The following is a 24,988-nucleotide window of genomic DNA, read 5'->3' on the forward strand; positions in this document are numbered from 1 at the left end:
AAGTCAGCTGTGACTTGACAGCAAAAGAAAAAAAAAGGATCCATTGAAATCAATGGACTTAGATTGGAGTAACTCTGCATGTGATTGCACTGTTAATGACTAACCAAATTGATTAGTCTTTAAGATGCCACTGGACTTCTCTTTTATTTTCTTGCACCAAATTAACCTCTCAGGAATTACTACTATATGAATAGTGTAAGATAAGCTTAAATGTCTTGTGAAAATAGAGCTTGCTTGAGATGCTGGTGGTAATTCTATAGAAGACAAAGGGCTGAATCTTACCAGCTTTCCTGCTGATGCAAGGAGAACACTTCCCCCTTCTTTTTGACTAACCCAAAAAAGTTATGCCAGGAATCACAGGGCCTGTGTGGACAAAACGTTGTGTGGGGTGTTGGTTGCAGAGAGGAGGGCGGTTCTTTTCCACACTAGCACCAGCAGTAGAGCTAGGAGGATCTCACTTAAATATTCTAGCAACTCTTTTATCTCTTTTTTTTTACAGGCCAAATTAAATAGCTACTTTCAACAAATAGAGGATAAGAAATTGGAGATTGCAAAGCTCCAGGAGCGAGAGAAAATCCTCTATGCCACTTTCCAAGCATCCCTGGGGGAAAATAACAAATTTGCTGGGTTCCTCACTAAGGTCCTCAAAAAGAAAATTAAACGTGCTAAGAAGAAAGAAGTGGAAGGAGAAGGAGGTTGGAAATATTTTGTTGTGTAGATGTCATACAGATAAGTTACCAGGGTTGCCAGCACCAGGTTGGGAAAATCCTGGAGATTTGGGGTTGGAGCCTGGGGAGGGCAGGGTGTAGGGAGTGGAGGGACCTCATTAGAGTAAAATGCCATGGAGTCCACCCTCCAAACCTGCCATTTTTTCCAGGGGAACTGAGCTCTGGTGTTGTAATTCTGGGAGGTCTCCAGACCTCACCTGGAGGTTGGCATACAGTTACTAGTTGTTACATTGGTAGGGAATTAACAGTGTGCATCTCAAATAGTCACCTCAGCTTGATGTATCAAAATATTACAAGGGAGAAAGGAATCAGTAGCATTCTTTCTGGACAGTGGTTTGTAAGAGCAGTTAGTAGCAGAAAAGCATTGGTATTAATGAGGAAGTACCGCTTTTTCCTGAAGGCCCGGGTTGACCTTCTGCCTCCACCCTGTTTGGGTGGCGAGCTGATTTTTGCTTGCCCGTGGAGACTCATGGATCTGATTGGATTCCAGAGGGCTCTGTAGGAACCTATTGCCCCTGGTGATTCCCTCTGTGTGCTAATTGGGGACTGGCATGACTGACTCACCACCTCCATAGATGAAACTGCACCCAAGTGCCCTCTTCGCCCTGCTGAAATTGAGCCCCTTGGTATACTGAGGGGCTTTGAGTTATGAAGCAGGAGCTTAGATGGCTAGAGCAAGTATGGTGGCGAACTCATGACGAGGCCACAAGAGCATCTTGTAGGACATTTATGAAAGCCTATAAGGTGCCAATGAAAGCCGCTAAGAAGGAATTCTGTGCAGCTGAAATTGCGTTTGCTAGCTCTCGCCCGGCACAATTGTTTAGAGTGATTCGATCTTTAATGTCCCTGGATGGACACTCAAATGTAGGACAGCCATCTGGACTCGACCCTGGACACACTGGCCAGGTGCTTGGATGCCGTGACTGGATGGTTGAAGAAAAGCTGACTGAAGCTGAATCCAGCAAAGACAAAGGTCCTGTGGCTAGGCTGGGGCAGTTTGGGGTCTGAGTGCCGGCTCCCAGCTCTTGGTGGCATGCAGTTAACATCTGCACCTGCCATCAAGAGCTTGGGTGTAATCCTGGACTCCTCCTTATCTATGGAGGCCCAGGTCGCAGCAGCGGTCTAGGCAGCTTTTTACCATCTCCACCGGGCCTGGTAGCTGGTGCCCTACCTCTCTCGCCCTGATCTAGCCACAGTGATCCATGCGATGGTCACTTCTAGGCTAGACTGCTGTAACTTGCTCTGCGTAGGGCTGCCCTTGAGACTGACCTGGCGGCTCCAGCTGGTGCAGAATGCAGTGGCGAGACTCCTCGCTGGGGTCTCACCATGAAAACACATACAGCCAGTGCTCTGCCAACTGCACTGGCTCCAGCTGGAGTATCAGATCAGGTTTCAGGTATCAGATCAGGTTCAAGGTGCTGGTTTTGACCTTTAAAGCTTGCCCGGTCTGGGACCTTCATATCTTTGGAACCGCCTCTCCTGGTATACCCCCCGAAGAGAATTACGGTTATCTGCTAATAATTTACTGGTGTTCTCCGGCCCTAAGAGCATGCGGCTGTCCTTGATGAGAGCCCAGGCTTTTTCGGCCCTGGCTCCTGCCTGGTGGAATGCTCTGCCTGATAACATCAGGGCCCTGTGGGACCTTAAAGAGTTCCACAGGGCCTGCAAGATAAAGCTTTTCCATCGGGCCTATCATTGAGGGCAGCCGCGGATATTATAATTGCTGGCCTGCTTACCCCTTTTATGTATTTTGCCAGTTCGATCCTGGGGGGGTGGGGGCGCCTGCCTGTTTGCTTGGCCAATGTGATTTGATATTGAGTGCCATCTTGGGACCTTGCTGAATTTTAATGGGGTTTTATTGTTTTAAGTTTTCTACATTTTTGATGTAAAATTTTAAATGTTGTAACCTGCCCTGAGCCTGGCTTTGGCTGGGGAGGGTGTGCAAGAAATCTCCAAATAAATAAATAATTTGAAAAGCTGTAATTCTGGGGGATCCCCAGGCCCCACCTGGTGGCTGGGCATTCCTATCACCAATGGGGGCACTTCTCATGAAAGCTTGGCCCACATCTCATACCGTTATTACATACATAGATGTATGCTCCTTACAGAAGCTAGACTCTCAGTGGTGTAAAACGAGCTACAACTGCCACTGTGAAGTGGTTGTTCATGTGAACCCTATTGAGTGCCCTCGGTCTTCTGCTTATGAAAACAATGGAGCTGGAGGCCAGGGCAGACATTCTGAAGGGAGTCACTTCTGTGGTTTACAAGAAGACAAGTGACATGTTTACTGGAAGACAGGTGACATGTTTTGGAGGAAATTCATATCAGCTTCCTGACACTGAAATTTGTTTTCAAACTTACTCTGCTGCCATAATGACAAGAAACTCATTTTTAAAAAACACTGAAAACCCACTAGTTTTGCCACATTTCATATAAGATGATCTTTCTGAGTCTTCAGCTTCTCTTTGGAGAAATGATTAACCCTAAGCTCTAACCTGGTGTCTAGTTGGACTGGTTTGCCATGACTTTCAATGGGGTTCAGAGCAGGGTGCTGTGTGCAGCTTGCATCAGGCTCAGGGTATTGACTCCTCCTTGTTGACACAGTGATTGTTCTAACGGGTGATACTTTATAAATAGCTGCATTGGATTTTGAACATTGCTCTGGGACTGGGACTCACTGTGGATGGCATTCACTCTATAGCCGGTGTTATGTGAACACCATCCATTCTGAGTACAGCAGCATTGCGCTTGGTAATGGTGCTTTGTCATCCCAGATGAAGAAGATGAGAGTGACGAAGAGAGTGATGAGGAGTCTTCTTTCGAGAGTGATGAAGAGGAGTCAGGCTCCGAGGATGAAGTCTTTGATGACACAGTGTGTCCCAAAAGTAAGACCTGCTGATCTCTAGTTTTGAATTGGAGAGACCAGCTATATCTTGTAATTGGAAATTAGAAATGTCACAAGTGGGGGACCCACATGTGGCAAGACTTGTACAGGGCAGGTGGCTTGGGGGATAGTGGTATTGGCTCCTGCTTCTCCTCCCCCTGCCCCTAGTCCATTCTTGTTACCTCCTCCCCCTGCTTGTCAGTTATTTGGTAACAGCAGCAGCTCCTGGTCTCCCTCCCAACAAGTGCTTTATCACGTTAGCTTCTGCTCCCCCTCCACCTGCCCATCTGCCTCAGCTTCGCAGTGGGGAATCATAGAGTTGGAAGGGAACACCAGAGGCATCTAGTCCAACCCAACTGTACACTACAGGAAATTCACAACTACCCCCCCACACACACACAGTGACCCCTACTCCATGCCCAGAAGTGTGTGTTGCAGAAGTATGTGTTGCAACAGCAGTGACTTACTCCATGGCTGCCTTGCCATCCTTATCCTCGGGGGGGGGGGGTGAAACACAATTTCACCTCCTCCTCCCCTCTCCACCAGCTGTAGAGGCAAGCTGAAACTCCTTTTCCCTGCCTGCCTACATCTTCACTATGGGGGAGGGTGTGTGATGGTAGCGGTGACTTCTTTCTTCATGGGTGGGGAGAGCTGGTACACTTCCCTCCACCATGTGGCAGGGAGGGAGATACTATAAGAAATGAGATGGGCAGATAGTCAAGCAAGTCTGGGAAAAGTGGTGGGTGGGGAGAGAAAGTTTGTTCACCATTTCCAGTGCTAAAACTGCCCTTTCTTCCCAGTCCTGAGCAAAGTGCTAGAGGTTCTCCTGCCCACATTACTTGTGCCCTCCCCTGCTTGCTTGCACCCATGGGGCTCAAGCGGCAGCAGCTCCCCCTCCGCTAACATCTACTGCATGCAGTGATGAGGGTGTCCGGCCAGCATAAGCACATTATGTGCACAAGGGCAGACAATGCTCCTCCTTTGGGGGGGGGATTTAACACCCACCATCCATTTTTCAAAAGGTTTCATATTTTTCTGCAAGCCTGGGGCATCCCCAAGTTTGTTGAAAAAACTGACATCTGTGTAAATGGCCCCAATCTGTGGATTTATGTATCTGCAAGTTGAGGCACACTTCACTATTAGATATGAGATTTGGCAAGATGCAGCTAACGTGCCAGTTCCTTCACTCTGTTTGCTAACACACTTAATGTTACCATGTACTTTCACAGAAAGAACAGGCAACTTTCCAGAATCCTGGTTCTCTTTAGTAACCTGAAGTTGTAGAGTTTTTTACTAATATGGTAGCTGGTGCCCTTAGAGTTGGGAGTTAATGCTACACAAGAACCAAGCTGAGAGTGAGACAAAGCCTTGATGTTTTCTCCCAAGAGAAGTCCCTGGGAAGAATTTTGCTTTCCTGCAACACTGTTATTTTGTGGGGTGTAACTTAAAACAAATGTTACTTCTGAGAAATTCTAGGACCATCAAATTTTGACTAAGTCCTTTACTGCCATCTAGTGACTTAAGGCAATACTTTCTTGTTACTAGGCTTTTCACTTTGATTTTTCAGGACATACTTGTAGATCGCCACTCATTTGCACATGCAGGACAAGGAACCTTTTCGTTGTTCTTTATGATTTTGAAAGATGATTGAGTGAACTACAGAAGAAAAGCTGGATCACTAGGAAATCTCCTGTCTGTTATGACACACGGGTGGGCTGCTTGCATAAGCAGCTGAGAATGAGTCCTTTCACACAAAATTTTAACTATTTTGATATTAGAGAAGGAATTCCTTGAGACCAGAGAGATCTTATCTAAGATCACCACACTAGACTATTCATTAGTGCAGATCACTCTCCTCATTCTGTATAAGAAGTTGTATGTTGGCAGATGGATGTCTATGGCTGTCTTGTCACACAGGGTTAAGGAGCATACAACCCTGGATTGTTTTTTTAGGAAACCTGAACATTCTTGAGAGATTACGGAGATCTCTGCTGGACAGGCTGTGATTTTAAGTGGATTTGCAGAGTGTTCCAGTCAGATGTGTTGGGTTTTGATCATCCCCATGATAGTTTCGAGTTCATAAAACTAAATTCTGGTCTTGACCTTGGAATTCCTAAAAGACAGGAAAGCAGATTCTGTCACCCATCCATCTTTTTCAGGGCTCTGGGAAAATGACAAGACCACTTCATTGTATATATAGGGAGCATCTTTCCTTTCACTTTTCTGTCATCACACACACATATATATACACATATATATATTGCATTACATTCAGAGGGCCCTTCATGCTAACTGCCCTCCTGCTTCAACTGAGAACAGAAGTTCATTTTAAAAAATGTTCTATGTGTGATGCGTGGACCTTCTTTCTGAATATATTGGATTTGCCTTTCAGATCAGAAGGGAGTGTTGGTAGATCGAGTCACAGCCAACGTATGGCAACCCCGTAGTGTTTTCACTGCAAGAAGCAAACAGAGGAGGTTTGCCATTGCCTGCCTCTGTATAATGGTGGTCTTCCTTGGTGGAAGGCTTAGCTTCTGAGGCCTAAAGACATGTGAATAGCTTGGGCCATATGATAAGGAATTGGAAGCCTGCCATACCAACTGAAACTTCAGCTCGTTTTAGAAACTCTCTGTCTCCAGGCTGCATCCTGAGTGTGAGCAAAATGTCAGGTGCTAAAACCCAGAATCTTCAGGGGCCCTTTGCCTCCTCCTCCTCCTCCTAATCTGTTGCCCCCCCACATGCACACACAGGTACTCCCAAGCAAGAAATTATGTAACAAAGGTAGAGTTATATCAGCTTTCTTGTTGCAACATTTGTAATTTCTTCACCTCTCTGTTTAATAGGTTGCTGTCTAAAAAACTAAAATTGTTAATCTGAACCTATTCTGTGATTCTATAGAGGATGGTGTGGAGTTGTTTTCTGTTACCCCCCCCCCCCAGAAGGTCAGACCAGAACCAACGGGTTGAAATTAAATCAAAAGAGTTTTTAGCTAAATACTAAGAAGAACTTCCTGATAGTTAGAGCAGTTAGGCCCTTTCTTACATGCCCAGGGCAATGCCAATCACCACTTGGGGGTCAGGAAGCAATTTTCCTCCAGACCAGATTGGCCAGGAATCCTGAAGGGTTTTATTTTTTTGCCTTCTTCTGGGCATGGAGTGGGGGAGTCACTGGGGGGGAGGTAGTTGTGAATTTCCTGCATGGTGCAGGAAGGAGAAGAAGAGTTGGTTTTTATATGCTGGCTTTCTCTACCACTTAAGGAAGAATCAAACCGACTTACAATCACCTTCCCTTCCCCTCCCCACAACAGACACCCTGAGAGGTAGGTGGGGCTGAGAGAGTGTGACTAGCCCAAGGTCACCCAGCTGGCTTCATGTGTAGGAGTGGGGAAACAAAGCCAGTTCACCAGATTAGCTTCCGCCCCTCATGTGGAGGAGTCCATGGAGAATCAAACCCAGTTCTCCAGATCAGAGTCCACCGCTCCAAACCACCGCTCTTAACCACTACACCATTCTGGCTCTCACCAGGGGATTGGGCTAGATGACCTTGGAGGTCATCCTTACAACTCCATGATTCTGTGAACATTTCCTTTGCAGATTGTGATGAAGTTCTTTTTGAAAACACACTCCAGCTCCGAGAGAAACGGCTGGATATAGAAGAGGCCTTAGTCGAGGAGAAGAAAACTCTTGAGAATGTCAAGAAAGAATATGAAGCACTGGCCAAGAAGGTACGGAGGTGGATCCAACCACCTTCCAAGTAGCCATGCTCCCACTTGTGGCTCTTCTTCCAATGGAGGAGCCACTTAATTTGGAGGAAGCCTCCTTAGAGTGGAAGAAGGTTCCAAATCTGAGCCAAAAGGAAAGGCGGGTTATAAATATTTTAATTAATAAATTAAATTTAAAAACTTTGCCCAGTGGAGTGTTGGGATAGGGGTAGGATCCACCCCACTCTGGCCTCTCCCACCCCAGGCTGACCCAGCAGTGGCCGTGCGTTCCTGGGGATCTTAGAGGTACTGGTGTGCGGGAGTGTGCGCTTGGACTGCAAAGCTAACGCTCTGTCCCTTCTTAAAGACACTGCAGAGTTGTGGCAATCCCAAATTCCAGTGTCATTTTATCACGTTAACAGGTAAATCCAAAACAGAGTTGCACCCTTTTAAATTCATTGACTTCAGTGGATTTAGAAAAGCATTAACTCAGTTTTGAATGGTGCTCTAGTTCTTTTAGTCAGTTCCATTTGATGAAATAATCTAAACCAACAGTCCATGGAGGATGGAATATAGCTGAGATGGAAATAATTCTAATAATTTCATATACTGACTTGTCTGCACGTAGAAATTTGCACAATGTGCATCTGTGTGGCATATTTATATGTGCACATGTGGCAGTAATTTTACCTTAAGGGGCATCGCATTCTGATCAGAGTATCTGTGCTGGCATGTAGGCTCACTGGAGTTCAGCGACATACCATTAGTGCAACACTGGGTGCATCTCCCGCTCTTAGGTCTGTGCCGAATGTTCATGAGTGAAGAGGGGGATGCCTGAAATGTTTGTTCTGCCTAGGAAGGCGGCTGAGGGGAGACATGATAGAGGTCTATAAAATTATGCATGGTTTGGAGAGAGTGGACAGGGAGGTTTTTCTCCCTCTCCCATAATACTAAAATGCGGGGTCATTTGCTGAAGCTGGAGGGTGAGAGATTCAAAACAGATAAAAGGAAGTATTTTTTCACACAACGCATAGTTAAATTGTGGAACTCCCTGCCCCAGGATGTGGTGATGGATGCCAACTTGGAAGGCTTTAAGAGGGGAGTGGACATGTTCATGGAGGAAAGGGGTATTCATGGCTACTAGTAAAAATGGATACTAGTCATGATGCATGCCTATTATCTCCAGGATCGGAGGAGCAGGCCTGTTATCTTAGGTGCTGTGGAACACAGGCAGGATGGTGCTGCTGCAGTCGTCTTGTTTGGGGGCTTCCTAGAGTCACCTGGTTGGCCACTGTGTAAGCAGACTGCTGGACTTGATGGGCCTTGGTCTGATCCAGCAGGGCTTTTCTTACGTTCTTAAGTATGATGTCATCACGTAGCCAGATCTGATTGTCTCTGCAATACGATCACTGCTCTTAGGCAGAACAAGACTGGAAATAAAAAATTTGTGCCAAAAGTAGCAGCTAACTGGGGCTCCAAAGAAGCACATTCTGGAGTGCTTCTGCTACAGTCTGGTACAAAATAGGAAAGCCCATCTGAAGGAGGTGCATGGCCTTATTCCTACAGTGCAAACACTTTAATCCCTGTCTGAAAAGTCAGAAAAAGGGGGAGAGTTTGATCCAAAGGTTTTCTTCTAGTAAAGGTACAGCCTTCTGTCAGTTCAAGGAGCCTTGATTCAGTATAAGAGGCATGTTCAGCTGGTAGAGGACTAATTGTGGAGGGCTTCGCCATTAGGAAACAAAACCTTTGGATCCAACCCAGAGGTTTTTACAGGGAGAGAAAGTATTCATGAAAAGTGCTTCTCCCATGTTAGCTCTGCTCTAATCCTAAGGCACCTTTCCACAGGTGCTACAAATATTAAAATTGGGTTAGAGGTTTACAGTTAATTCAGAAGGCCTTTTTCTGTGAAGTGTTTCATAAAATATGTGGCTTTGGTATCATCAAGCACTTCTTCAACAGACTTGTTCCTACCCATCTGCAAGGGCCCTTATTAGCTGTAAAGAAGTGTGCACAAGGACTGGTCAGCACTGCACAGTTCAGCCTCCTGTGAAGCTAGCATGCAACTGGTTCCTCTCCATGTCCTTACCACATGCTTGGTGTGCCACCATCAAAAAGATATGCAGAAGGGCACCAAGAGCATGGCGAGCTGTAGTGTTACTGTAGCTGGGAAAGTAACTTGATTGATTCATCCAGGGCTGGAGTGCAAAGCAAGTAGATTCAGTCTCTGGGAGCTTCCATGTGACACCATGCTCATTCTGAGCATGAGCTGTGGGGCTCTTGGGGCTTTCTTCTTCGAACCTGAGCAACAGAAACACTCCCTTTGCTCTGGTTCAAAGGGGAAACTGCAGGGTGACTGAAGGTGAGTATCTGTGTGGAAGCCCTTTCCACAGCCAGTCTAGGAAGGGGACAGAGCTACACTCTGCCTTCAAAATGGTGGAGCTAGGCTGTGTCTCCCCCCCCCCTTAAATGGGCTTTTCCCCCCTTCTAAGCTGTGCACAGATTTGTGCCATGACTTGACTGCGAAGAAGGGAAGGTTGGGTTGCCCAGTGTGTGCGCGTAGGGAGGAGCTCTTGTCCATGCTAATGCGCTGACACAATGGACCTCAAGGGGAGGGGTAGGAGAAACAATGGGAGGTGTGGGGACAGGATGTGTAGACACCATCCCTGCGCACCTCCACCCTACTTTCTTCTGCTTCCATGGCATAGGCCACCCAGTGTGAAAGCGGCTCGTTCTTCTTCATGGTCTTGTGCATCACACATATGGAATCTCAAGCATGAGTGAGCGCCGCCTCAGAACCAATAAGCTATAAAACGTTTAGCATGAGCCTCTCCAGCCACAACGGCTGCACATCACACATGCCCAGTGTAGGCAGAGGATCGTTCATTGCAGAGGATCTCATGAATTAACCTTCATGAAAGAGATCCGAGGTCATTCGTGGGAGAATTGCGCAGGCTGTATGCGTCATCAAGCATGTTTTGCAGTAGATTGGACCTTTTAACGTGTCATGCTCTGCCACCACTGCTCACTGTCTGATTTAGTTCTGCGTTTGTAACATCTTGCTGTTTCTGTTTGTAACGAAAACAGGTGAAAGTAGTAGCAACCCAGCTAGATGCGGCAGATTGGGAACTAGAGGCTTACCAGCGAGAGAAACAGCAGAGACTGAATGAATTGCATGTGGTGGTGCCTTTGAAACTCCATCAGGTGATGAGTCAAGCAGAGTGACTGTGTGTGGTTTGGGCACCCTTGGGAACCAAAACATTCCCAAAAAATGAAATATGGTGGAGATCTGTATTGTTATTCTTTCCTCTCAGGGCCATATTTTCTGGCTTGGATTCCTTTTCCCCTAATGTTGCTAAGATACCTAGATTGGCCGGAAGGTGATTAATGTCAGATCCAGCCATTACTTTCATTCGGATTGGCTAAAGATATTTCAAACAGAATTGTTTGATGCTACAGACTTGCCATGGGGGGGGGGGTACCGGGACAGCTTAAGGAGGGCCAGGTGCCCTCTGAGGGGTACCTGACAGTCATCTGGTGTTCCTCTGATACAATGAAGCAAAACAGTCTGCTTGGGACGGGTCTTATTTTATTGACTGGCCTCTACGTCTGTGGTTATTTCTGCCAGGTGGAATACATTGTAAATGGAGAAATACCTGCTGACCTCTCCCAAGCTTTAGTGTTTACCAATGAGTCTTTGGTGAACTTGCAGCAAAGGATCACGACCCTGCAGCTGGAGAAGATTGAACAGAAGGAGCTCTACAAGCAGGCCCGGGAGCAGCACAAGCAGCTCATTCGAGACAGGAGGGAGATGATGCTCAGGATAGAGAGTGAGTTACTTCCTCGCTCAACACGTGATCGGCTTGTGGGACTTGCTGCCCGCCAGGGCATAGGATGGTGACGCAGATGGCTTTTAAAGGAGACTATCCTGGCGGGAGCCTTGACCTGGGTGGCCCAGGCTAGCCTGATCTCGTCAGATCACAGAAGCTAAGCAGGGTCAGCCTTGGTTAGTATTTGGATGGGAGACTACCAAGGAATACCACGGTTGCTGTGCAGAGGAAGGCACTGGCAAACCACCTCTGTTAGTCTCTTGCCATGAAAACCCCAAAAGGGGTCGCCATAAGTCGGCTGCGACTTGATGGCACTTTACACACGCACATGCTGGCGGGAAAGCCCCTCTGTAGCCCAGCCATGATGGCTTACTGGTGCTCAGTGTTCAGACAGAGTACCTCTGAATGACTGCTGCTGGGAGGTGGCAGTATGGGGAGGCTGGCCCTTTATATCCATTCTGTGGGCTTTCCAGGGCATCTGGTTTATCATGGGGAAACAGGAAGCTGGACAATAGCTGTGCAAGTTAAGTTCTCCTTCTTCTTTGCGTAAAAAGAAACTAAGAGTGCAGTGTGTTCAGAGCTGAGGATTGTACTGTCTAGGAGTATTGTTTGCATTGTTGCAGTTTAAAGCAGATCAATAGGATCAGGCTGTTGGACATACAAAGTGGTGTTGCTTTTAATGACCCGAGCTGGAGAGAATGAAATATGCAAATTCTTTAAATGCAAATCTTTCTCTTGTTAGACTTGGAAGAGAATTGCAATCAGTTGATGATGATGAAATTTGGCCGGGTAGTGGACTTGGAAGCCCTGCAGACACTTTCTGTAAATACAAACCTGGAAGAACTCAAAGTGAAAATGATGGAAAAAGAGCAATTGTATGCTACAGAACTCAAAAAATGGGATGTAAGACTCAATACTTAATCATATCATGATGTAGTCAGCTGACTGGCTGAGCTATAGGAGTAGAATGCAGGTCACTGTGGGGAACGTCTGGAAGCAGGGCTTGATAAAAGAAGGATTTCTTTTGTGAAAACTGTCCAGCCAGGGAAGAGTTCAAACTCTGGCTAGGAAGAAGTTTCCAGTATGGTAACTATGGGAGGATTTTGAGTAGTGAGATCTCCTGGCCATGAAACATATATTTATTATTTCAGAATGTTCAAAGCAGTAAAAGTATGCTCTCTGGTGCTGCCAGAATGCTTCTGTGTCTAATACTGGGCAGAGCTGCCAAGCTGCAGTGATCTAAAAAGGCCCTTTTTATATACATGCAGTATGAATGCAGCTGAGCTTTTTAAATCCTCATCTTCCATTCATCAGCCTAGGAGAGCAAGGAGGTACAGGGAATTATTTCTTGTTTGCTACCCCAAAACTAAGAAACACTCTTTTTCATAAATTAAAAAAAACACACACCTTGCCAGGTCATATAATAATACCCAGAAAAGTTTCAAATTTTGGCATCTTTCAACGGCTGTACGAGCTTGCCATAGGAGGGTTCAGTGGTGGGTATGATGTTTGCTGCTGTATGCTTTCCTTTGAGAAGACTGTAATAATTTACGTAGGAACCTCTGAGTAAAAAGCCTATGAAATGACAGAACCACCTTCCCCAAACCGAACCAGTTTGGAATCGTTGAATTAATTTCTGTGTGTCCTTTGGGCTGGAGAAAGTTAATCTGGCCTCCAGGCCTCCAAAACATGTTATGTGGCAAGGCAGTGACTGGGGCCTTTCTAGAGGCAGGGTTGGGTTTTGGCAGCGGTGCATTTATGGAGCTAGACGAGAACATGAACACATGAAGCTGCCTTCTACTAAATGAGACCCTCGGTCCATCAGTCAGTATTGTCTACTCAGACTGGCAGCGGCTCTCCAGGGTCGTAGGCAGAGGTCTTTCACATCATCTACCTGCCTAGTCCCTTTAACTGGAGATGCCAGGGATTGAACCTGGGACCTTCTGCATGCCAAGCAGACACTCTACCACTGAGCCACAGCACCTCCCCATGTATGCACGAAGAATCCAGGCACTTGGGCAATCATCTCCCATGATTTTCTGCTTCCCCACAAATCATTGCATATGCATAGTGAAGTCCATGCTCAGGCTATCAGTTCCTGTATTGTTTCAATTGTATTTTAAACTATGCTTATGAGCAACAGTATGAGCAACATTATTCTCTTTGTCTGATAATAAAAATCTGACCGTTTTTGACTCTTAAGAATCCTTCCTTCCTATCTGTGTGGCATCTTCGGCTAAAAGAATATTCCCCAGTCATCCCCCCACACTTTTATGGAATAAACTATTAATAGCTGAGGTTTATGAGATTTTTTTGTCCATCACTTTTTGTGTACCCCTTTGAGGCTGTTATCTTTCAGTAATTTACAATTGTATTTTCATAATTGTATCACTCCAAAAAGTACCTGCTCTGTTGCAGGCCAACATCTGTGAGCTGCGTCAACAACTGATGATGGTGACCAAAGAACATACGAACAAGCTGCTGCAGCTGAACACATTTTGCACTGAGAAGATGGGCCTTGAAACGAAATTGGATGCGCTGCAGAGTAACTTGGTAATATTTGGCTTCTGCTGCTACTACATGACCAGTAAGCCAAAAGACTAGGCTGTGCCCTGTGAGCTTTCCACTGGCAACAAGAGGAAGGGGGGCTCCTTTTGACCACTGAAATGGCTAGGCCAGGGATCGTGGGACACATGTGGACAAAAGCCATTAGGGGCAATAGTGGCAGTGAGGGAGGGGCAACGGAAGAGATCAAGCAGAAAAGCTGATGAGGTTGAGCCCACTTTCCTCTAGGACTCCATTTGGGGGTTACAATGGCTGGCTAACCCACCAGTTCCTCTGCTGTGATGGACATTACCCAAGTTCCTGAAGTACCTGGTGCACATTTTTCCTTGGCTCATGCCCTATACAATCTTGCGTTTTATTCACCATGCTTTATCAAACAGAATTCATTTGATTATTTATTTTTCATATTTATTTTTCGTATTTGTAGTCCGCCCTCCCCAGCAAGCCGGCTCAGGGTAGATAACATCATTTTAACATCACAAAAACCCAGCCTCAGGTTGTCCAGTAAAGCTCTTAAGCTTGCATAGTCCTTCCTTTTGCATGCCACGCCAAAGTTGCAAACCAGGGAGTCTTCCATAAATTGACTAGTTCCTGGTTTTCTGTTGGCACTGCATGCAAAGGAAGAAGGGACAGAATATGTAAGTCCAAGGACTTTGGTTCACTCTTGGTGATACAAAAGGAATGGTTGCTTGATGTCTGAATGCAGGCTTTGTATGGCAATCAAGCCATCAGACAGTAATTTTCTCCTTGGCCAGGAATTAAAGGGGTGACGTCTCTGCATGGTATGGTGATTTGAGGATGTTCTGTGCCTGAATAAAAGGAGGTAAGATTGTACTAATTCCTGTTGTGTGATTAAAAGGCATTTCTGGCTCTTGTCTCTGTAGGGAACAGAATTCCAAGGGCCCCGCAAAGCAGACATTGAAGAGCAGGAGAAGCTGCTTGCCTTGGTCCAGCTTCAAGCGCAAGAAGCTGAAGTCCTAAAAGAAGAAATCACCCTCCTAACCAGAAAGGATGGCCGTATCTTTCCACCACCCCAGCCTCTGTTTGGACAAGATGGGATACTGGATTAAACACTTTCGGCTATGTTCTCTTGTTATATGTAAATCAGTTACATTGGGAAAAGATAGTTCTTGAGATTCCCTACCTTGAGACCCTTAATACCTTGAATGTAGGGAGCAGAATTCCAAGGGCCCCGCAAAGCAGACATTGAAGAGCAGGAGAAGCTGCTTGCCTTGGTCCAGCTTCAAGCGCAAGAAGCTGAAGTCCTAAAAGAAGAAATCACCCTCCTAACCAGAAGCAGTAAGTCAATACACATTTGCGTCTGTATGATGTGCCCTGGGCTTTACAATGGCCCCTGTGTGCCATCAGCAGTGCAAGGAGATATGTGCTTAAGAAACATGCACATGCTGAATTTCTGTTTCTCATGCAGCTGGTAAAGCCATTTTCAAGAAGAGTTGCCAGCAACCCTGTCTTATCTGTTTACAGTAGCATGCAAGAGGCTGTGACTCTGCTAGACAAGACTTCATATTAGGCATCCCCGGGGTGTTTTGCAGGCACAATAGTAATGCAGTACAGAAATGCAACTTGTTCTCACAAATTAGCTAATTGTATCGTAACAGAAATGCAAAGGCGTGTCCACATCACCATACTCAGTAGTACAAACGACAAAGTATGAATACCATTTTGGACTGAGCCAAGTATTCATAAATTAATGGGCCTTCTTGATAGTAATACCAGTGAACATGAACAAGTCTTTCCATTCTGTGTCAAGTACTTGGAACCTGAAATTGTACTGTAGATAAACATTTATAAACAGACTGCTTTGTTGATTCCGTCAGATTTTATGCTCTAAGTTTCTAGTGTCCTTTTTCAGTCCGGCAGTTGCTTATCCTGTTACTTCTCCCCTCAAACGGCATGCTGTCAACACAAAATGGGTGTAGCCGTCTACCACAACCAATCCTAATGGCTAATCAGTCTTGCACTGAAAAAGGTACCGTCTTCCCATATTTGCAACTTCATCTTTCATGCTTTGTTGAATTTGATGAACAAAATTCTTGGAACATTTTGGTTTCTGACACTGATTTCAAAGGGTGGCTGGGTATGGCTGTGAAGAAAGTACATGGTGAAGGATCTTAAATTATTGTAAACAAGTCTCAGATGACTCGTAATTTGTATTTTAGTTCCACCCTCTAGAGGTTAAAAGGGAGTTAGTACTCCCATAAGAGAAACCAAAGGCTAAAACATTCTTCTGTCTTGAATGCACAAGCATTTTGTTTTGGTGCCATCGTCAAGTCCATCTAAGGCAGTGGTTCTCAACCTTCCTAATGCCGCGACCCTTTAATACAGTTCCTCATGTTGTGGTGACCCCCAACCATAAAATTATTTTCGTTGCTACTTCATACCTGTAATTTTACAGGTATACTGTTTATTAACTTAATAATACACACGCTGACTTGGATCATTCATCCCCCCCTTTCCTCAATGCCTTTTAACAACCATTCATGCACGGGAGGTTTTGCCTTGGATTTGCCGCTCTCTAGATGCACATTTTCCCCATCTGCATCCTCAAAACTCTGCAGGGGGGCTTATTGTTGAGTTTTGAGAATCTGGATGGGGAAAATGTGCATCTGAGTGGCAAATCCAAGGCAAAACCTCCCATTCATAAATGGCCAATAACCCCCCCATGCAGAGTTTGGAGAATTTGGCTGGGGAAAATGTGCATCTGAGTGGCAAATCCAAGGCAAAACCTCCCATTCATAAATGGCCAATAACCCCCTGTCCCGGGTCGCCCACCCGCCTGGGCTCCTGGGCCCAGGACCAACCCCAACCCCAGCGCCCCAGGCAGGGGAAGAGGGAAGAGCCCTCGAGCCTCCACTCACCAGGAGAGCAGTCGGGAGAGGCGGCGAATGGCAGCCGGCTAGAGCCTCCTCCCAGCATCCGGGGGGGCAGGCCAGAAGCCCCCACAACCGCCGACAGGCCCGCTCGTCAGCTGGCGAGTGGGAGAACCGGCCCAGGCGGACCACGCCTGGCTGACAGGGCGCAGCAGTGGCCGCGACGTTCCCTGGCCCCCAGGCTGGCTAGCCAGCCGGGTCCCCGGGGAGAGGCCAAACAGCCCGCCCATCAGCTGGCCGGTGGAGGGAGGAACGCGCTGGGAGAGGGAGGCGCCAGAGCGGCAGGCGGTTCAGCGCGGCTCCAGCTCTGGCGCTCCCCAAAGCAGGCCCGCCAGCATCAGCAGCACGCGGTCGCTCCTTCGACACGCTAGCGCCTCCTGCGCAGACTCTCTCCCGCCCTCCTGCGCAGACTCTCTCCTGCCCCCTTTTGGTACTGCCGTGCTGGTATTCGTCTCGTCCCCCTCGTCTCGACCAGCATTCGTCTCGAGTCGACCGACACCCCCGCGCGTGCCTACACTCGAGGGGCCAAAGAGCGGTTTGCCGACCCCTGGTCTTAGGCGACCCCTGTGAAAGGGTCGTTCGACCCCCAAAGGGGTCGCGACCCACAGGTTGGGAACCGCTGATCTAAGGCTTTGGATAATGTCTGTTATTTTAATGAGATAAAAGGATTAATTACAGCACCACGAAGAAATGTGGCAGACAGTTATCTTAAATAAAACTGATGCACCTTTGCCTCTTGAATCTCTGTGTGAACTTTACTTCTTACTGTCTCCTGGATGGTCACTGTACAGTGGGGAAACCGTTTTTTCTCTCCATTAAAATACTGACAGCTGCTGTTAACCAAAATAATAAATGGGTTAGTCACAAAGGGATCTAGTCAAAGGGAAGAAACAATTAGTTCTTGTAGGTTATTCGGGCTGTGTGACCGTGGTCTTGATATTTTCTTTCCTGACGTTTCACCAGTAGCTGTGGCAGGCATCTTCAGAGGAGTAACACTGAAGGACAGTGTCTCTCAGTGTCAAGAGTGTAGGAAGAGTAATATATAGTCAGAAAGGGGTTGGGTTTGAGCTGAATCATTGTCCTGCAAAAAGTATCAAAGGTAAAAAGTATCAAAGGAAGAAACAATCTTTATTTAGTAGATGAAGCATGGCATTTGTTTCATTACAGGCACACTGTCACAGAATCTGTGCTGTGTGTATTGGCTTGTTAATGCAGATAAGTACTGTACCTACTTTAAATCTTTCATTTGGCATTCTGTAGTGCAATTCTGACCCTTTTGCGAGGTCTCATTGTGTTAAGAGACACACCATTTTGCAGCTGGAGAATGTGGCCTTCGGCCTTGTGCTTCTTCTGTTGCTGCAAGACAGCTCCGGTGCCTTCTCTGAAGTAGATAAGAAAGCTGTCTTTTCCTAGTCAGAAATTTGACAAAAGGCACATAAGTGTTGCTCCAGCCTCTGTTTCCCTCCTCCTTGCGCATGATGCCATTTCTCTCAATGCAAATTATAGAAGGCACATACACACCTATTTACAAGTGCATAAATATATAAATAGAGATGTAATACAAAAATAAATAGCTATTTTCCTCTGTCAAGAACAATAGTCTTTGTAGGGCAGTTTCCTAACTGGTGCTAGGAAGAGTCTCTAAGGGAACATGCAGAGGCAGGCTGTTCAGGGGGTTTTCTGAGCTTTGTTCCACACACATGTCCTCTGGGTTTAGGGGGCAAACTTGTCTTCTATCCTGGCTGAAATGTGACCTCTCAATGTCTTCAACTGGTACTAGACCAAGGCAGCAGGTGGAATCTAAAAATACAAAAAAAGACAATCAAAATGTACCCTATGTCAGAGACCATCTTTCTTAAAAAAAAAAAAAAGCATTCCAAGGAAATTCACTATAAAAGTAAGGCACAGAGCTTTAATCCTTCCTATATAAGTCTTCCTGCATTTTTCCAGGTAAAATTCAGAATTATCAGGAAATGGTTGAAATTTTATTGTAGAGATGTAGTTTTTGGCTGGCAGCTAAGCAATGCCTACAGTGTAAGGATGAATCTGCTGACTAAATATATCTAGAGCACAGCACTGTTATTGTATAACGGATACAGAACTTAACTAGCCAGAAATTCCCATGTCCGCCAGTCAGTTTCAGCTTTGCAGTGCTGCTGGGGATCACATCTATTTCCCCTCAGCCAATCATTAATTTTAGGTAGTATCTTTAAGAGTCACTGGAAAAGATTGACTCTATAAAGGAAGGCACGGCCGTCAGCTTGCAAGACCTGAGCAAGGCTGTTAAAGATAGGATGTTTTGGACAACATTGGTTCATAGGGTCACCATGAGTTGGAAGTGACTTGATGGAACTTAACACGCTCAAACACACACACACACACACACTATCTTTAAAGAGCAACACCTTTTCTTCCACATGCATACCAAGCGGCAGGACTATCTACCCATCCTACTAACCTGTATGAAACACAGGATCCTTCAGGACTTCCATCGCAGAGCTGCCCACCTGGCTTTGTGGCACTGAGTGACAGGGGCCAAGGAACTGCTCATGAGGGTGGTGGCGGTGGTGGTGCTGGCAGTTGTCATGTGGCTCAAGTAACTGGTGTGTAGAACTATCGGGAAGCTCGTAGAGGAAAGAACTGTGTTCTTGCCCAGGACTAGGGAATCTGAGTGGAAGAGAAACAGAAGATCCTTGTCAACCAAATTCATTTCTTGGGATTGATTTTCTCAGACACCAGTTGACCGAACAAACCGACAGAAGACATTTAGCAGCGTTTCAGTAACGTTACATTCTCATGAACCAAAATATGATTTGATTTGTTCAGGTAATGTGTGCCGGGCCTTTCCACTGAAAAATGAGCGCCCAAGACAGTTTACAATGAATTTAAAAATTAATATTCAAATAAAAAATAAAATCTAAAACCAGACAATTAATGAAGGCAAAACAAAGCATCAGATACCAAGTACAACAGAGCGACATTAAAACAGTGAAACTGCAGCATCAGAGCAAATTTCAGCAGCACTGACAAAACTCCCTCACCCTGGCAGACCTCCAAGGAATACCAGGGTGGTGATGCGGAGGCAGGCAATGGCAAACCACCTCTGAACGTCTCTTGCCTTGAAAACCCCACCAGGGGTCGCCGTAAGTCAGATGTGACTTCATGGCAGAAGAAAAAAAAAGAAATTGACATTTTTTAAACCAGACATCTGAACGTGAGGCAGCTGAATGAGTGAGTACACATGGATGGAAGCAGTTCTTCAAGGACGCTCACCCTTCAAAGCCCATTTAGGGTTTAAAAAGTTATCACTTAATACTTCGAATTGTGCCCAGAGATTGGCAATTAATGAAGCTGATACAATATGGAGGTTTTTACTAGGTCTCCGTTATTACTCTTGCTGCTGAATTCAGAACCAAATGGCGCTTCCAACCCTTTTTGGAGACAGCCTCACATAGAGCAAATGAACTACAGTAGTCCAGGCTGGGTGTTACTTCAGTTTAAAGGAAAGTAATGTACTCTGTCAGTAGAGTTTAAGGATTATATCATTTTTAAAAAACACATGCCTATCCATTTTATTTTGTGAAAAAGCAAGCTTTCAGGAAACAAATGGTGATATTAAATATAAAATTAAATTTTCCTGTATCCCAAAGAACTCCTATATTTCTGTATATTTCTATATGTCACCAGTGCTGATAGTAGAGGCCTTTCCCATCACATTCCTGTGGTATTGTATGTTGTCACTGTGTATTCAGTCTCATAGCTAAGGCCATACCTTTGATGTTCATCTGGAATACTTCCATTTTGCAGCACCCTCCCCTGGAGATAAGCATTGGTCTCATTCTGCTGAGAATGGAAAATACGTGTTAGAAAAGCAAAAATCCAGAATACAACAGAGAAATCTTTATTAAAAAGACTATAGTTTTAGAAATTCAGAAACAAGAGTGCTTCTTGCATTACAAAAAACTGAGTTCCTTTTGAGGGAAGGACAGAGGATGGGCCCAGGCCACAGGGATATCAGATAACTACCTATTTTTGGTTCTATATGCACAGCTGCTGAGATCTGTTTCTATCATCTTGAGATCCTTCTAGAAACAGTTTCTAGTATTATACACTGCCAAGAGTGAAATGCTTTAAAATCATTTCCAAGAATGGGCTGTTCGCATTAGATCCCAGCACACTATGGTAGCTCTTGAACAGACTATGGACTCCTCTCTTGCTTTTATTTACTCATTCAGAATCTACAGACCAAGCATATGTTTGTTCAAAACATCTAGAATACGTTTCCTGACATTTCCATTTTAGAATGGGATGAAGTTGGAGACACACCAGATGTTCTAGCAACGTTTTGCTTGGTTTCCATTATCAGAGAAGGAGGTATGAGAAATATGATCTGCAACGTCAAGTGTTCTGCCTGAATAATGTACCTGATAAACTTCATCTGGGCTGTAATCTTGTGGCTTTGCAGTTGAATATCCTATTGTAGCTGGAGGAAAATGGCGATTAGCACCCTGGTGTACTGGCAGATGCACACCATTTGCGTAATGTAATCCATTGGCTCGAGGAGTGGAGACCCCTCGCAGTGGCACCATGGTGTACTGGCAAGATGATACCAGCAGCCCTGCTCCAGGGAAGCCCAGATCTATGGTTTGCTCTGAAATGACAAAGAAAAGAATTTACATTTTCAATAAAAGCATAGGCCCAACATTGTGTGTGTATACAGTGCCATCAAGTCACAGCTGATTTATAGCAACCCAGTAGGGTTTTCAAGGCAAGAGACTAACATGCTTTCCTCTGCATGGCAACCCTGGTATTCCCTGGTAGTCTCCTCCAAGTACTAGCCTGGACCGACCCCACTTAGCTTCTGAGATCTGATGCGATCAGGCTAGCCTGGACCATCCGGGTCAGGGCAGGCCCAACATTAGCTGCAAGTTTAACTGGAAACACTGGACAGATTTCTCAAGGGAGAAAAACGATGAAGAAAAGGTACTCAAAGTGAGGACAGGACAGACTATTTGGGGGCTCAGTTAGTTAAGGCTGTTTTAGGCCACAGGGCTGATGCAGACTGTTTTAGGCTCACACAAGTCACACCTGATCATATGTACGTAGCACAGTTATGGCAGGATGCATGCAGTTTTTCAAGAATGATCCGATGAGCAAGTATACCATGGGCTTTAGTCAGAACAAACCCACAATTCTTCTTATTAAAGTCCCATAACTTCAATCAACGGTATGTTCACACACTCAACACATTTTCCCAAGTAGTTTTGGAACATCGACTCCACTTACTCTGCTTGGACCAGGCCCTCCAAAGGCAAAATGGGATGAAAGCCACAATAATGAGAACAATGGAGCCTAGCACCACTCCGACAATCAAGTAGGGCAAATCACTGGAGCGAGCTACCATGGCTCCTGCCCCAAGGACATTATGACCACTGTTGGGTGGTTGATGCTGTTGAGGGGACACTGTAGATGGTGGAAGGTGACCAGGCAGCCCCAAAGATTTACGAGCTTTAGGAAGAAGGGGGGAAAAAGTATTAATATATTTACATGTTACTTATGTTTCTCTACACACCTCTATGCAATCCCTCTAGCTCACTCTATTTTTCACTTGATGTATCACTTTTCTTTAGCCCATTTCAGATGTTCTCAACTGATAGTGTGAACATGATTGAGAGGGAAATTGAGATGGCAGTGGAAATCTCAGCCCTCCATACGTCCACTGGATGCATGCGTAAAATCAATGTGGGTTGCATATATTTGCACCTATGGCTCTCTTCATGGAATCAGAACGCAGCTTTTCAAGGCTTTTAGTCGCACTGAGAGTTTTCTACACACATAAACATCAGTGTCTATAAGGTGAAACATGGGTTCCAACGAATGTGCGCAGTTCAGGGTGGAACAACTTCCCACCACAATTCTGCTTCTCAACATGCATGTTCATTCTACTTACTGAGAATGGCGCAGAATCAAGATATTAATGTGGGGACTTCCTTCTGTGCTCTCCTTGTTATCCAATCAGATTCAGAACAGTGGCCTCTCTAGTAAATTTAACTTCCTACTTGCCTCACTTTCCTTATGTACCCATACATGAAAATATGCCCCTTTTAAATAACCCAAGCAAAATGATCACTAGTTTATTATTGTAAACATTTTCACTCTTTACTCAGTTTTACAAGGAGAACCAATGATTACTACCTGCTGGAGGGTTTGCAATTGGAACACAGACGGCTTCATGTTATTCCATAGATTTGTCTCTGATTTGTAGCCGTGAGTTTCATTCTTCAGTGTGTATGTGTGTACAGGGTTCACTCAATGATAGGGATCAGTGTGATGTGGGCAGAACATGAATAAAGGGGTAGGTAGCCCTTAATGAAATCCACATGCACCACTTTCTGACTCCCATAATGAGACCAGCCTCCACTGCAATTTGAGAACTGGATGCAGTACTCAATCAGCACATTATTTGTTCCAAGCTACAGAACAAAGCACATTAATAACCTCATAATAAAATTAACTTATTGTAAAATACCCATACCAAGTGAATCACTTTTTTCATCCTCAGATCTATCGCAACTACTAGTCACAGTTTCTCTTTGAACTAGGTTGCAATGCCAATAGGGCTATGTCATATGCAGATCCAGCAGCAGGGCTTGAGTATATATAGTATAAAGCATCTACTAGCGTTATGTCTGATAGATCATGATGGATAGCCATGTTAGTCTGTCTGTAGCTGTAGAAAAGAGCCGAGAGCCCAGTAGCATCTTAAAGACCAACAAAATTTCTGGCAGGGTATGAGTTTTCGTGAGTCACAACTCACTTCTTCAGATACCTAAAGAATCTGAAGAAACCTAAAGAATCTGAAGAAGTGAGCTGTGACTCATGAAAGCTCATAGGGCATAGAAAGAATGCATTTCGATCATTAGGATTCTTGTCTTCGTTCAGAACACACAGTTTGCTAAACGTTTTCATCTCCACTTTCATCATCCATGGGCATGTTTCTAGGCCTCTCCTGAATCTCTTCTGAAACCATTTTGAGTAACAGTACAGTCAGTGGGGGTGGGTGGGTGTGAAGCCCTGCGCTACCTTTGGTTTCACACATCATCACGTTGCTGAATTCGCTCTCTCCGCCCTCGTTGAAACACTGCATTTTTATGTCATAGGAAGTCTCTGGCTGTAGATGGCTGATGGAATGCCAGTACCGGTCACCTGAGTAAGAGGCAACATATATCAGTGTCACTTCACTATATCACACAGTTATATAGTGCAATCCCTAGGCAGAGTTACTCCAGTCTGTCCGTGAAAGTCAATAGGTTTAGGCTGGGGCAACTCTGCAAAGGACTACTGCACTTGATAGTATAGTTTTTAACTAGTCAGAAAAAGATCTTTCTTACACAGTGACGCAGAAATGCTGGGAAGAGCTGTTCTACCATTATCTTGTGACACTCTGTTGAAAGAGTTTTGCAGTGCCATCCTAAGCAGAATCTTAGTTGGGCTTACTCCCAGGAAAGTGTTCTTAGAACTTCACTACTGGATTTAGTTGGGACTAGCCAGATGTAGCTGAATCTTAGCATCATCCAACCAAGGAGCTCATTCCATATGAACCTTTTTAGTAGACATCTCATGGCAAATAACAGGAGGAGCCAGTGAACTGATAGCTCTTACCTTCGACCACATCCTTCTTGTAATCGCTGTCATTATCACTATCTGTTGGTCGATAATAGATGTAAAAACCATGAATCGGGGTATTGTTATTGCTGGCTGGAGTGTACTGTAGGGAAGAGCAGAAAGCAGAGATTAACAGATGCACAGGTGCTCATCAAAGCAGCTCTTGAACACATGAAGCTGCCTTATACTGAACCAGACCCTTGGTTCATCAAAGTCAGTATTCTCTACTCAGACCAGCAGCGGCTCTCCATGGTCTCAGGTAGAGGACTTTCACATCACCTACTTGCCTAGTCCCTTTGACTGGAGATGCTGGGGATTGAACCTGGGACCTTCTGCATGCCAAGCAGATGCTCTACCACTGAGCCACGGTCCCTCCATAGAAGCAGCTCTTCTATGGAGTGGCTGCAGGAAATCGTTCCTCAAAACCCCACAATATTTTCACTGGGTAATAATAAAAGAGAGAAGATCCTGAAGACCAACCAATTCAGCCCATTTGTCAACTATCCAATTATGGTAAGTGCTATGGGAACATCTCCCTCACTAAGCTGCACATCAAGGATCAAATGTCTTGTGCACTCACTGAGTGTAGACAAACTGTGCTCTCTTCTCACCAAACGAATCAGAACACAGCATGTGTGCTTTCCCCACAGCCATTTGCTTTCAGTCCTACCCATAATTTTGGGTGGTGGTGGTGGAATATCTGAAGTCATTATGACACCCCAATGGAA

The 24,988-nt window shown here is 45.3% G+C and overlaps 2 protein-coding genes across 3 annotated transcripts in view; one reads left to right on the forward strand and one right to left on the reverse strand.

Moving 5' to 3' along the window:
• The window catches only part of CFAP44 (cilia and flagella associated protein 44), a 72,193-nt gene extending 57,419 nt beyond the window's left edge, over positions 1–14,774 (forward strand). The window contains exons 28-35 of the mRNA XM_056858167.1: positions 500–695; positions 3,503–3,613; positions 7,206–7,336; positions 10,397–10,513; positions 10,938–11,139; positions 11,882–12,042; positions 13,558–13,692; positions 14,589–14,774. Coding sequence (XP_056714145.1) covers positions 500–695; positions 3,503–3,613; positions 7,206–7,336; positions 10,397–10,513; positions 10,938–11,139; positions 11,882–12,042; positions 13,558–13,692; positions 14,589–14,774 — 1,239 coding nt within the window. The remainder of the gene's footprint in view (positions 1–499; positions 696–3,502; positions 3,614–7,205; positions 7,337–10,396; positions 10,514–10,937; positions 11,140–11,881; positions 12,043–13,557; positions 13,693–14,588) is intronic.
• A 3,279-nt stretch (positions 14,775–18,053) lies between these two features.
• BOC (BOC cell adhesion associated, oncogene regulated) overlaps positions 18,054–24,988 on the reverse strand; it is a 37,216-nt gene continuing 30,281 nt past the window's right edge. The window contains exons 12-18 of one of the 2 annotated variants that reach the window (XM_056858449.1): positions 24,258–24,363; positions 23,679–23,801; positions 21,882–22,103; positions 21,020–21,246; positions 20,368–20,435; positions 19,054–19,262; positions 18,054–18,395 (exon numbers count right to left, since the gene is read on the reverse strand). In XM_056858449.1, the coding sequence (XP_056714427.1) occupies positions 18,214–18,395; positions 19,054–19,262; positions 20,368–20,435; positions 21,020–21,246; positions 21,882–22,103; positions 23,679–23,801; positions 24,258–24,363 (1,137 nt within the window). In that variant the 3' untranslated portion in view covers positions 18,054–18,213. Of the gene's footprint in view, positions 18,396–19,053; positions 19,263–20,367; positions 20,439–21,019; positions 21,247–21,881; positions 22,104–23,678; positions 23,802–24,257; positions 24,364–24,988 lie in introns of both variants that reach the window. The other variant, XM_056858448.1, reaches the window with a different exon arrangement.

The sequence above is a fragment of the Euleptes europaea genome, chromosome 12 (genome assembly GCF_029931775.1).
Source record: "Euleptes europaea isolate rEulEur1 chromosome 12, rEulEur1.hap1, whole genome shotgun sequence".
Taxonomy (NCBI): domain Eukaryota; kingdom Metazoa; phylum Chordata; class Lepidosauria; order Squamata; family Sphaerodactylidae; genus Euleptes; species Euleptes europaea.